This window comes from Pristiophorus japonicus, chromosome 1 (genome assembly GCF_044704955.1).
Source record: "Pristiophorus japonicus isolate sPriJap1 chromosome 1, sPriJap1.hap1, whole genome shotgun sequence".
NCBI classification, from domain to species: domain Eukaryota; kingdom Metazoa; phylum Chordata; class Chondrichthyes; family Pristiophoridae; genus Pristiophorus; species Pristiophorus japonicus.
In genome coordinates this window covers 41,608,706-41,622,287 of record NC_091977.1, presented here as the reverse complement: position 1 = coordinate 41,622,287, position 13,582 = coordinate 41,608,706, and the positions used below count along the sequence as shown (strand labels likewise).

General features: G+C 51.7%; 1 protein-coding gene across 1 annotated transcript in view; it reads left to right on the top strand.

Annotated features, from left to right (window-relative positions):
* The window catches only part of LOC139278580 (deoxycytidylate deaminase-like), a 68,984-nt gene extending 56,599 nt beyond the window's left edge, over positions 1 to 12,385 (top strand). The window contains exons 5-6 of the mRNA XM_070897550.1: positions 924 to 1,020; positions 11,953 to 12,385. Of these exons, the coding sequence (XP_070753651.1) occupies positions 924 to 1,020; positions 11,953 to 12,058 (203 nt within the window). The 3' untranslated portion in view covers positions 12,059 to 12,385. The remainder of the gene's footprint in view (positions 1 to 923; positions 1,021 to 11,952) is intronic.
* The last annotated feature ends 1,197 nt before the right edge of the window (positions 12,386 to 13,582 follow it).

The window sequence follows — 13,582 nt, the reverse complement described above, 5'->3', positions numbered from 1 at the left end:
CCTTCCCCTACCCCCTTCCCCTACCCCCTTCCCCTACCCCCTTCCCCTACCCCCTTCCCCTACCCCCTTCCCCCACCCCCTTCCCCCACCCCTTCCACCTTCCCCCACCCCCTTCCCCCACCCCTACCCCCTTCCCCCACCCCTATCCCCTTCCCCCACCCCTATCCCCCTTCCCCCACCCCTACCCCCTTCTCTACCCCCCTTCTCTACCCCCTTCCCCCCCCCTTCCCCCCCCCCTTCCCCCCCCCCTTCCCCCCCCCTTCCCCCCCCCTTCCCTACCCCCTTCCCTACCCCCTTCCCTACCCCCTTCCCTCACCCCCTTCCCTCACCCCCTTCCCCCACCCCCTTCCCCCACCCTTTCCCCTACCCCCACCCTTTCTGTGGCACCATCATGACAATAAAACTCGATCCCGCGGCCAAGATTTTATCATCTTTAGTCCAGAATTCCTTTGTATTCCATAAAGCACACACTGTCTTCTGAATCATACACCTCAGAAGGAGACCGTTCAGCCCATCGTGCCTGTGCCAGCTCTCTGAAAGAGCTTTCCGATTAGTCCCACTCCGCTGCTTTTTCCCCATAGGCCTGGAATCATTTCCCCTTCAAGTATTTATCCAATTCCCTTTTCAAAGTTACGATTGAGTCTGCCTCCACCACCTTTCAGGCAGTGTATTCCAGATCCTAACCACTCATTGCGTAAAACAGATTCTCCTCATCTTCCCCGCCCCCTCGGTTCTTTTGCAAGTTACCTTAAACCTGCCTCCTCTGGTTAGCGGCCCTCCTGCCAGTGCAAACCGTTTCTTCCTATTTCCTCTATCAAAACCCCTCATTATTTTGAACACTTCTGTGAAGTATCCCTTTAAACTCTCTGCTTTAGTTTGAAAGTCTAATCGCTGTATTTAATGTGGGTTTTTTTTGTCTGCAGGCATAAGTAAAGTTACTTACATGTCAGACAAGTATCGTGACACGCCAGAAATGAAGGCCTCCAAGCTTATGTTGGACATGGCTCGTGTAGAATGCAGGTGAGTAGATGGTGTGCAGGATTATAATTGGGGCCCTCCAGCCAACTTAAAAAATCAAATCAAAGAAGAAATATCCACAAGAATAATTCCTCACTCTGCGAATATTATACATACCCGTTTTCCTAATGAAGTGGTGTCAAGTGACAAGGCTTATTACAGTCATAATATGGGTTGCCATTAGTGATTTTGATGTGGTGATGCCCTATTTCATTGGCTCGCAGTGTGCAGGCTGATCACCTGACTCGGTGAGTTATCAGCTGGTGTGGGCCATCTGTCTTCCTCCCTCTCCCCCCTTCACCCCCCGACGATTTCCCCACACTCCTGAGACCACAAAATAAATCGGCTCGTTCACGCAGCTGCCTCGAGGCATTGCATTCCATGCCAAGCGATTGTATCCTTTTAAAAGTGTCTGGGAGCGTTTCTGTCAAATGATCTCTTGACATTAATTTGACCTCATTCCTTTTTGAACCCGTTGCATTTTCTCCATCAAACCACAATTTCCAAATATCTTCCAGCTGTATGACTCATTCTCTATAGAGCTTTCTGCGGCTTCTGAAGTGTTTTGCCTGTGCGCGTCAGGTGCCGTCGTGAGCGGGGGGCAGACGGGGTGGGTGTGGGGGTTGGGGGAGCCGTGCACATTGTACAGCCTGCAGCTCTCCGTGTGAAAATGCAGTGCTTTATCTCCCAGTGACGGCATCAAGCTTTCAGCCTTTGGCCCACTTGCAAAAAAATTCAAAAGTCCTCAAGAATCCATCTTCGTTTAAAAAATTTTAGGAAAACTGTTCCACACCAGCTGGATCGGTTATACTCTCACCGTGTTCTCCGTCGATTATACTCTCACCTGGTTCTACATAAGAAATAGGAGCAGGAGTAGGCCATTTGGCCCCTCGAGCCTGCTCCGTCATTCAATAACATCATGGCTGATCTGATCATGGACTCAGCTCCACTTCCCTGCCCATTCTCCATAACCCTTTATTCCCCTATCGCTCAAAAATCTGTCTATCTCTGCCTTAAATATATTCAATGATCCAGCCTCCACAGCTCTCTAGAGCAGAGAATTCCATAGATTTACAATTCTGAGAAGAAATTCCTCCTCATCTCAGTTTTAAATGGGCGGCCCCTTAATCTGAGACTATGTCCCCTAGTTTCAGTGTCCCCTATGAGTGGAAATATCCTCTCTGCATCCACCTTGTCGAGCCTCCTCATTATCTTCTTTGTTTCGATAAGATCACCTCTCATTTTTCTGAACTCCAATGAGTATAGGCCCAACTTATTCAATCTATCCTCATAAGTCTACCCCCTCATCTCCGGAATCAACATCAACTTATTGAACCTTCTCTGAACAGCCTCCAATGTAAGTATATCCTTATTTCGGAGATGCGGCAAATGAGGGTTCGGGGCCCAGAAGAGCCGAGGGCCCAGGGGCAGCACGGGCCAGCCTACACTGCGATATGTGTGCACACGAGGTCCATGCAGCAGAGCAGGTCGCCAGTCGTCCTGGTTAACCCTTGCTACTGGATAAAGGTCTAGCTCAGTCAAGCCCATGTGGTGCCTGATGTGCAACAGTCACCACACGTTTAAAAAAAAAAATCCACGCACAGGCATCTTCCACCCCTTTAATTGGAGTTCAGACTGGAACATTGGGTTCTCCGTCGGTTACACTCTCGCCGCGTTCTCCGTCGGTTACGCTCTCGCCGCGTTCTCCGTCGGTTACACTCTCGCCGCGTTCTCCGTCGGTTACACTCTCTCCATCGGTTACACTCGCCGTCGGTTATACTCTCGCCGCGTTCTCCGGTTACTCTCGCCGTCGGTTACACTCTCTCGCCGCGTTCTCCGTCGGTTACACTCTCGCCGCGTTCTCCGTCGGTTACACTCTCGCCGCGATCTCCGTCGGTTACACTCTCGCCGCGTTCTCCGTCGGTTACACTCTCTCCATCGGTTACACTCGCCATCGGTTGCACTCTCGCCGCGTTCTCCGGTTACTCTCGCCGTCGGTTACACTCTCGCCGCGTTCTCCGTCGGTTACACTCTCGCCGCGATTTCCGTCGGTTACACTCTCGCCGCGATCTCCGTCGGTTACACTCTCGCCGTGTTCTCCGTCGGTTACACTCTCTCCATCGGTTACACTCGCCATCGGTTATACTCTCGCCGCGTTCTCCGGTTACTCTCGCCGTCGGTTACACTCTCTCGCCGCGTTCTCCGTCGGTTACACTCTCGCCGTCGGTTACACTCTCTCGCCGCGTTCTCCGTCGGTTACACTCTCGCCGCGTTCTCCGTCGGTTACGCTCTCGCCGCGTTCTCCGTCGGTTACGCTCTCGCCGTGTTCTCCGTCGGTTACACTCTCTCCATTGGTTACACTCGCCGTCGGTTATACTCTCGCCGCGTTCTCCGGTTACTCTCGCCGTCAGTTACACTCTCTCGCCGCGTTCTCCGTCGGTTACACTCTCGCCGCGTTCTCCGGTTACTCTCGCCGTCGGTTACACTCTCGCCGCGTTCTCCGTCGGTTACACTCTCGCCGCGTTCTCCGGTTACTCTCGCCGTCGGTTACACTCTCGCCGCGTTCTCCGTCGGTTACACTCTCGCCGCATTCTCCGTCGGTTACACTCTCGCCGCGTTCTCCGTCGGTTACACTCTCGCCGCGTTCTCCGTCGGTTACACTCTCGCCGCGTTCTCCGTCGGTTACACTCTCGCCGCGTTCTCCATCGGTTACACTCTCGCCGTCGGTTACACTCTCGCCGCGTTCTCCGTCGGTTACACTCTCGCCGCGTTCTCCGTCGGTTACACTCTCGCCGCGTTCTCCGGTTACTCTCGCCGTCGGTTACACTCTCGCCGCGTTCTCCGTCGGTTACACTCTCGCCGCGTTCTCCGGTTACTCTCGCCGTCGGTTACACTCTCGCCGCGTTCTCCGTCGGTTACACTCTCGCCGTCGGTTACACTCTCGCCGCGTTCTCCGTCGGTTACACTCTCGCCGTCGGTTACACTCTCGCCGCGTTCTCCGTCGGTTACACTCTCGCCGTCGGTTACACTCTCGCCGCGTTCTCCGTCGGTTACACTCTCGCCGCGTTCTCCGTCGGTTACACTCTCGCCGCGTTCTCCGGTTACTCTCGCCGTCGGTTACACTCTCGCCGCGTTCTCCGTCGGTTACACTCTCGCCGCGTTCTCCGGTTACTCTCGCCGTCGGTTACACTCTCGCCGCGTTCTCCGTCGGTTACACTCTCGCCGTCGGTTACACTCTCGCCGCGTTCTCCGTCGGTTACACTCTCGCCGTCGGTTACACTCTCGCCGCGTTCTCCGTCGGTTACACTCTCGCCGTCGGTTACACTCTCGCCGCGTTCTCCGTCGGTTACACTCTCGCCGTCGGTTACACTCTCGCCGCGTTCTCCGTCGGTTACACTCTCGCCGCGTTCTCCGGTTACTCTCGCCGTCGGTTACACTCTCGCCGCGTTCTCCGTCGGTTACACTCTCGCCGTCGGTTACACTCTCGCCGCGTTCTCCGTCGGTTACACTCTCGCCGCGTTCTCCGTCGGTTACACTCTCGCCGCGTTCTCCGTCGGTTACACTCTCGCCGCGTTCTCCGGTTACTCTCGCCGTCGGTTACACTCTCGCCGCGTTCTCCGTCGGTTACACTCTCGCCGCGTTCTCCGTCGGTTACACTCTCGCCGTCGGTTACACTCTCGCCGCGTTCTCCGTCGGTTACACTCTCGCCGTCGGTTACACTCTCGCCGCGTTCTCCGTCGGTTACACTCTCGCCGTCGGTTACACTCTCGCCGCGTTCTCCGTCGGTTACACTCTCGCCGTCGGTTACACTCTCGCCGCGTTCTCCGTCGGTTACACTCTCGCCGTCGGTTACACTCTCGCCGCGTTCTCCGTCGGTTACACTCTCGGCCGCGTTCTCCGGTTACTCTCGCCGTCGGTTACATTCTCGCCGCGTTCTCCGTCGGTTACACTCTCGCCGCGTTCTCCGGTTACTCTCTCCGTCGGTTACACTCTCGCCGCGTTCTCCGTCGGTTACACTCTCGCCGTCGGTTACACTCTCGCCGCGTTCTCCGTCGGTTACACTCTCGCCGTCGGTTACACTCTCGCCGCGTTCTCCGTCGGTTACACTCTCGCCGTCGGTTACACTCTCGCCGTCGGTTACACTCTCGCCGCGTTCTCCGTCGGTTACACTCTCGCCGTCGGTTACACTCTCGCCGCGTTCTCCGTCGGTTACACTCTCGCCGCATTCTCCGTCGGTTACACTCTCGCCGCGTTCTCCGGTTACTCTCGCCGTCGGTTACACTCTCGCCACGTTCTCCGTCGGTTACACTCTCGCCGCGTTCTCCGTCGGTTACACTCTCGCCGCGTTCTCCGTCGGTTACACTCTCGCCGCGTTCTCCGTCGGTTACACTCTCGCCGCGTTCTCCGGTTACTCTCGCCGTCGGTTACACTCTCGCCGCGTTCTCCGTCGGTTACACTCTCGCCGTCGGTTACACTCTCGCCGCGTTCTCCGTCGGTTACACTCTCGCCGTCGGTTACACTCTCGCCGCGTTCTCCGTCGGTTACACTCTCGCCGTCGGTTACACTCTCGCCGCGTTCTCCGTCGGTTACACTCTCGCCGCGTTCTCCGTCGGTTACACTCTCGCCGCGTTCGCCGGTTACTCTCGCCGTCGGTTACACTCTCGCCGCGTTCTCCGTCGGTTACACTCTCGCCGTCGGTTACACTCTCGCCGCGTTCTCCGTCGGTTACACTCTCGCCGCGTTCTCCGTCGGTTACACTCTCGCCGCGTTCTCCGTCGGTTACACTCTCGCCGCGTTCTCCGGTTACTCTCGCCGTCGGTTACACTCTCGCCGCGTTCTCCGTCGGTTACACTCTCGCCGCGTTCTCCGGTTACTCTCGCCGTCGGTTACACTCTCGCCGCGTTCTCCGTCGGTTACACTCTCGCCGTCGGTTACACTCTCGCCGCGTTCTCCGTCGGTTACACTCTCGCCGTCGGTTACACTCTCGCCGCGTTCTCCGTCGGTTACACTCTCGCCGTCGGTTACACTCTCGCCGCGTTCTCCGTCGGTTACACTCTCGCCGCGTTCTCCGTCGGTTACACTCTCGCCGCGTTCTCCGTCGGTTACACTCTCGCCGCGTTCTCCGGTTACTCTCGCCGTCGGTTACACTCTCGCCACGTTCTCCGTCGGTTACACTCTCGCCGCGTTCTCCGGTTACTCTCGCCGTCGGTTACACTCTCGCCGCGTTCTCCGTCGGTTACACTCTCGCAGTCGGTTACACTCTCGCCGCGTTCTCCGTCGGTTACACTCTCGCCGTCGGTTACACTCTCGCCGCGTTCTCCGTCGGTTACACTCTCGCCGTCGGTTACACTCTCGCCGCGTTCTCCGTCGGTTACACTCTCGCCGTCGGTTACACTCTCGCCGTGTTCTCCGTCGGTTACACTCTCGCCGTCGGTTACACTCTCGCCGCGTTCTCCGTCGGTTACACTCTCGCCGTCGGTTACACTCTCGCCGCGTTCTCCGTCGGTTACACTCTCGCCGTCGGTTACACTCTCGCCGCGTTCTCCGTCGGTTACACTCTCGCCGTCGGTTACACTCTCGCCGTGTTCTCCGTCGGTTACACTCTCGCCGTCGGTTACACTCTCGCCGCGTTCTCCGTCGGTTACACTCTCGCCGTCGGTTACACTCTCGCCGCGTTCTCCGTCGGTTACACTCTCGCCGTCGGTTACACTCTCGCCGCGTTCTCCGTCGGTTACACTCTCGCCGCGTTCTCCGGTTACTCTCGCCGTTGGTTACACTCTCGCCGCGTTCTCCGTCGGTTACACTCTCGCCGCGTTCTCCGGTTACTCTCGCCGTCGGTTACACTCTCGCCGCGTTCTCCGTCGGTTACACTCTCGCCGCGTTCTCCGGTTACTCTCGCCATCGGTTACACTCTCTCGCCGCGTTCTCCGTCGGTTACACTCTCGCCGCGTTCTCCGTCGGTTACACTCTCGCCGCGTTCTCCGTCGGTTACACTCTCGCCGCGATCTCCGTCGGTTACTCTCGCCGCGTTCTCCGTCGCTTACACTCACCGCGTTCTCCGTCGATGAGTCTTTCTCTCAGTACAAGTGGGCTGTGCTGCTTCCCCTGCCTTGAAACTGCACACAGCTTCCTTATGCTCCTTTATCCTTACATCTACACTGTCTCCTCTCGTCCCTATTCTGCTTGAACTGAGCCTCCTAGTGCTTACTCTGAGCCTCTCTGTGTTTGTGCTGTCAATTTGCAATTCAGGAATGCATTATATCAAAATGCATTTACAGCACAGAAATAGGCCATTTGGCCCAACAGGTCTATGCTGGTGTTTAAGCTCCACATGAGCCTCCTTACCCCCCCCACCCCCACCCCCACCCCCACCCCCAATGTTCCCTGTAAGCTGTGTTTAGTTCTGCACGGCCTGTTGCTTTTAATGCACGGTCCCTTTACATTTCTGTGCATGCGCGGTATTTACAATGTAAAAGCCGGTGAGCGGCTTGCATGGCACCTTTCAGATTACGGCACTGCTGCATGCGCGCGCACCTTAGCGGGGACATTGCTCCCACCCTTTTTCATCCAGCCCAATCAGCATATCCTTCTATTCTTTCTCCCCATGTACTTAACTAGCTTCTCCTGAAATGCATCTATGCTGCACCTCGACCACTCCTGAGCCACATTCTAGCCTCTCTCTGGGTAAAGATGTTTCTCCTGAATCCCTTCTTGGGTCTGACGGTGACTATTTTGGATTCTCCCACAAGTGGAAACATCCTCTTTACATCTACCCTATCGAACACCTTCATAATTTTCAAGACCTCCATCAGATCACCCATCAGCCTTCTCTATTCTAGAGAAAAGACCCCCGGCCTGTTCAGTCTTTCAGTGCGTTGTCCTCTCTCCTCCGCTGACAAATGTGCTTATTTTAGCTCTTGACCCAAGTCTCTGGTAGCCCCCGGCATAATTTACAGTAGAACAGGAAGAACTAACGGGCAGAAATTCCCTTCAGGGTTAGAAATCTGTTCCCGCTTTGACATCCAAAGGCCGATTGACGAAATAGGGAGATTTTGTTTATGCCGTGAGTTGTTGCGATCTGGAATGCACTGCCTGTAAGAGTGTAGAAGATGATTCAGTAGCAACTTTCAAAATGGATTTTAGATAAATACTTGACGGGGAGAAATTTGTAGAACTATGGGGAAAGAGCAGGAGAGTGGAACTAGTTACATATCTCTCTCAAAGAACTGACACAGGCACGATGGGCCGAATGGCCTCCTGCATTGTATGATTCTGTGACAGATCATATACACAAATGGTAGCAGATGTTAGACGTAAATTCATTCATACTTGGTTCCTAGCACCTTTCCTTTGACTGATTTATTTTCAGGACAAAACTAGGGGCCTGTTCCCAAAGGTCTAGCCGGCGCGGACTCAGTGGGCCAAATGGCCTCCTTCTGTGCTGTAACCATTCTATGATCTACAGGAGGGACTTCCTAGCAATGTCCTTAGAATCCCAAAAGATTAGCATATCAGCATGGGTTGTTCCTTCAACTACATTCCAGCAAGGATAAATGTGCAAACATCAGAGTGGCCTGAACACCATCCATGTTTCCAAGACCTTTATGTGGGGGAAAATATAAATTCTATGACATTAAATAGGACATAATTCTGATGAGTCACAGTATTAGCCAACAGATGAGCAGAGCAAGGAATATCCATCTTTACAACAGTGCCTACACTCCATAAGTACTTCACTGGCTGTAAAGTGCTTTGAGACGTCCGGTGGTCGTGGAAGGTGCTATATAAATCCAAGCCTTTTCTTATATAAAAACAGAAAATGCTGGAAATCTCAGCGGGTCTTTCTCTCTCTCTCTCTCTTTCTTTCTCTTTCTCTCTCTCTCTCTCTTTTTCTCGCTCTCTCTCTCTCTCTCTCTCTCTCTCTCTCTCTCTCTCTCTCTCTCTTTATATCTTCTGCACTTTCATCCTTTTCAGTGGGAGCAGGAACTTGCAGTGCGTCCCCCTTTAAGAGGTCATTTGAGAAACCTTGTCCTCAACTTTAAATCTCTTTGTGTTCCGACTGACGCCAACCTGAGCCATTTCTTTCTCCCCGCACCCTTCCCTCTTGAACTGCGAATTAGTCGGCATTCTTTGCTCTCTCTCCTCCACTGTCAGAAACTGAGCTCTCAGTCACATTGCTCTGAATATTCTCTTCCCAAACCATTTTGCCTAAGAACCCGATCTCTTCCACCTCGCTTTAGGCTGCCCCTCTAAATTTACACTCTACACTAAGTGTCAGATGTGTTGTGTGAAGAGCTCTATAAATGCCGGTGGTTATTATAATTACATGATAAATAAGGATTCTGCAGATGCCTCAGCTGTACAAATTCTCTCACTGTGTTAGAAAATTTCTGCCAATCAAGGTGTTTTTAAAATTTTGGGCAGATCACAGGAGGATGCATTTGAACCTCCAGGGACACTGATGGCCCTCTGCCTTATAAACAACATTTCCATCAGTGACCTACTGTTTTACATGTAGGATTTTAAATTTGTTTGATGCTACAAGTGTTGTAGAGTTGTTTTGATCTGGGGCATGCGCCAATGATCAGAAGTAATCTGGTGTAACGCAGTGATCTGCATTTGTATATTACTTTTCATTCTTAAAAAAGCAATGCAATACTAAATTGAGCTGCAGTCGTCTTTAAATCGGAGGCAGAGCTCGCGGCATCAGGAAAATGGCGGTAGCGAGCTTGATGATCAGGAAAAAGCGCCGAGAGTTTGCAGACCCACACAAGCCGAGGGAGGTGGTTTTATTTGCTTGCGGGTGAGATGCATCAAACCAGGCCACAATTTCAAATCAAAATGAGCGCGTTCCATTCCAAATGACTGGGAATTGATGGGCTTCTAAATGATTTGGGCAATTTGCTGCTTTGGATAGGAATCACTGACAACGGAAAGATGTAATTCCTCAACGCTGCTCATCCACAACTAGAAACATAGAAGATAGGTGCAGGAGTAGGCCATTTGGCCCTTTGAGCCTGCACCACCATTCAATAAGATCATGGCTGATCATTCACCTCAGTACCCCTTTCCGGCTTTCTCTCCATACCCCTTGATCCCTTTGGCCGTAAGGGCCATAATCTAACTCCCTTTTGAATATATCTAACGAACTGGCCTCAAGGCGTGTGCTTGAAATGTAACTCGGGGAAAACTATCTGTGCATTAGCCGCTTGCCCATTTGATGGTTCCACAAATCTCTGGAACCCGTCCTTTTTGGTGCGTCCAACACTCAATCTGTGCAGCTTGTTGCTGTCTGATGGACTATATAAGTGGTGCTGCACGTAGTCGTGCAGAAAGATAAAGTGCCCCAAGGATTTGCCCCCGCCCCCCGCAGCACCAACACTGATCCCGTTGATGAGATTAAGCACACAAGCTAACTTCTTGTAAGCAATGTCAGGTGCGATGAGGCTTTTGCCAGATCACAGTTCTCTACTTTAAGGTGCTGCTGCAAGATAAGTCTGTAACATAAATAGCTGCACTGCACAGTAAGCTGATGTGGGCATTTCAGTTTGCTCCCGAGGCCCCTCTCTCTGTGGGGAGAAAACAAAGCACCAAGACAAGTGGTCAAAACATTCGACTGTTACCGCTATTTCGCCTCGTAACTGTTGCAGATATTTTTTCCAAGATACAGACCAAACCGTCCACACTTCATCTGACATAGTCACTCCCCTCCAATCCCTGCTCGTTGAATTGGATGAATACATGTCAGCCGGGTATGGCTTTTAATTGCAGTCGGTGAGTTCACAGTCAGCTTTCACTCAGAAATCAATAGGGAATTTACAAACCCAATAGGGAATTCAGAAGAAAAGTTTTTGCCCAGAGAGTGGTGAGAATGTGGAACTCGCTACCACAGGGAGTGATTGAAGCGCATTGTATAGATGCACTTAAGGGGAGGCTGGATAAGCATATGAGGGAGAAGGGAATAGAGGGTTATGCTGATAGATTTAGATGAGGAAAGATGGGAGGAGGCTCGAGTGGAGTTTAAACGCCGGCAAGGACTGGTTAGGCTGAATGGCCTGCTTCTGTGCTGTATATCGATGTAATTTCTCTCAGGAAGAGCTGCTGGCAAATTTGGCGATTTTAAAAATTAATTATTAAAATGGAGTTGTCGGGCTCTTTGTATGCATTTCCACGTAGCATTTGATTTTTTTTTAAAGTAATTTCATGAAGAGAGTTTTTTTGCGTTGATACTTCTACACCTCGGGTCAGATCTTGAAAGTGATAATTGAGTACACATGGGTTCCACGTTCGAAAGCATTAGAGAGCTGTCCAAGTGGTATAACAAGCAACGATCTGATGCTCCATTCATGTTCCAGCCAGTGGTGTACACAGACTGTCGTGGTCTTTTATTGTCAGAGTTGACTTTTCATTCTAGCCGAGGGCTGAGCTGCCCGTATAGACCAGAGAAGACCGTTCCAACGTTGCTGGTTTTTAGGGCCTCCATATTGTAGTCAGAGAATGGTAAAGTCTCACGCAGCTTTAGACAACCACTTGCAGCTTGGCGAAATCTGTCCTGCAGTGTCGATGCGAGTTTGACAGACTGGAGCCGGATCATATTGCGATACTGCTTCCGCTGGAATGAGTCCCGCAGTGCAAATGGGGTATCAATAGATCCGCAACGGCCATCATTGATTTAGCTAGTCTCACTGAATCACATTGTGAATCCAAAGCCGGGGAATTAAACTCGTTTTCTGTTTCAATACAAATGAGCTCCCCTTAGACTGCGGCAAATCCCTTCTACAAATCACACACCAGTTCAGTGTGTAGGCAGTTTTAAGTTAGCTTTGTTAGCAAAATGGAAGAAACGGGGTTTAATAAGTGACTCATATATGTGTGTGTGGTTTAAAATCTAAAAGCATTTTTATATTAAAATAATGCTTTCTTTTTTTTTTGCAGACAATTTACTCCAAAGAATAAAACGATTATCATTGATTTTGATTCAATAAACAAAAGTGGGAGTTGTCTACAAACGGGCCAAGCTACCTCAACTGCATCGCAATGAAACTGCTAATCATCCATCGTGGAGAGTTTCATTTGCTATCCATGCTTTCCAAGTCTTTCTTTAAAACGAGTATTCTGCCAACACTAATCTGCTGCCAACTATTTTAAGTAGAACATTATTCAATGGCCCCTTTTGTCTGAATTCTAACGGTACAGCTGGACCAGTTGATATATTTCAAATACGTTACAAGAGGTGTTTTTTTTTGTGTGTGTGGTTGCGGTTGACGCTGAGCTGCTATTGTTGTTCAGCTTGTTCTATAAACACATATAGTTTCTACACGCTGTGTGCACAAATAAATCTTTGGTAAGGAATCATAGAATGTTACAGTGCAGGAATAGACATTAGTCACTGGGAACAAAGATCTGCGCGTTTCTGGTGGAAGGGCAGCCAATCAGGACGGGGACTGGATAGGCCGAGTCCCAGCCTTGCCTAGGAGTTCCGGTTGGACGCCCACCCAACCCCGTTAAAAGACTGAGGCTCTGTCTGCACTAAATGAGGTCAGCGGATGTCTGAGAGGGTGTGGCCCGGTGTGGGAGCTCCGAGACCAGGAATTGCCACGGGCCTGGTCCTGGCGGGACAGCGGCTAGCTGGTGCACTGGATGCAGGAAGTGAGGCCCACCTGAGGGTCCAGGCTTGGAATTTTACCCGGACTCCCGAACGCTGAAAAACAATTACTTTCTATCCCCTTTTTTTTTAAACGGGTTGGTGGATTCATTCGCATCCTCTTTCCAGAGGGATGGTGGGGGTGGGGGGAGGGGGTGGTGGCTGGGGGTGGGAGAGAGAGAACTGCATCCCGCCCTGCCCCATCTGCAGTTTGGGGCATCCTGAGGCAGGCAGCTGTTCCAGATGGGCATCCACCCGGAACATATAAACTGTGACCTTCTCACACAACCTACAAACTTTGGTGGAGGGTGTCTGTGTGCTAGAGGTCACGGGTGGGCTGTTTATGCTGTTTCCTTGGGAGGGGTTCCACTGGCTTCCCGCCAAAGTAGTGGCAGGAGACCGGAAGATCCCCTGTGGAATTTCAGGGCTGATATGGTTTACCGACCCTCCTGCCAGTGGAAACAGTTTCTCCTTATCTATTCTATCAAAACTCCTCATCATTTTGAACACTTAATCTCCCTCCCACCCCCGCCCAACCTTCTCTGCTCGAAGGAGAACAATCCCAGCTTCTCGACAGAACTTGTGTTTTTAAAATTGGAACCCGTTTAACAAATTGGTGTCTTGGGTTTACTTGGGCCATTTACACATACCATGGCTTGTATCCAGGACCTTCTGCATGAGGGTGCCCATTGTCCCAGCCTTCTATCAGAGGGGTATTGAGATTCATCAAAATAATTAGACCTCAGTTTATGACATTGGGCATGGATATCTGGATCAGTGTTCCTGTTAATTTTTGTTTTGGGTGCGCAGCCCATTACAAATTCCTATTGGCTGCACTGGAGCTGCAGAGCGCTGCACGGCTGTGTAGCTTGAACATTGGTCTGGATGCCGGCTTACATTATTATTGAACATTTCTTACTG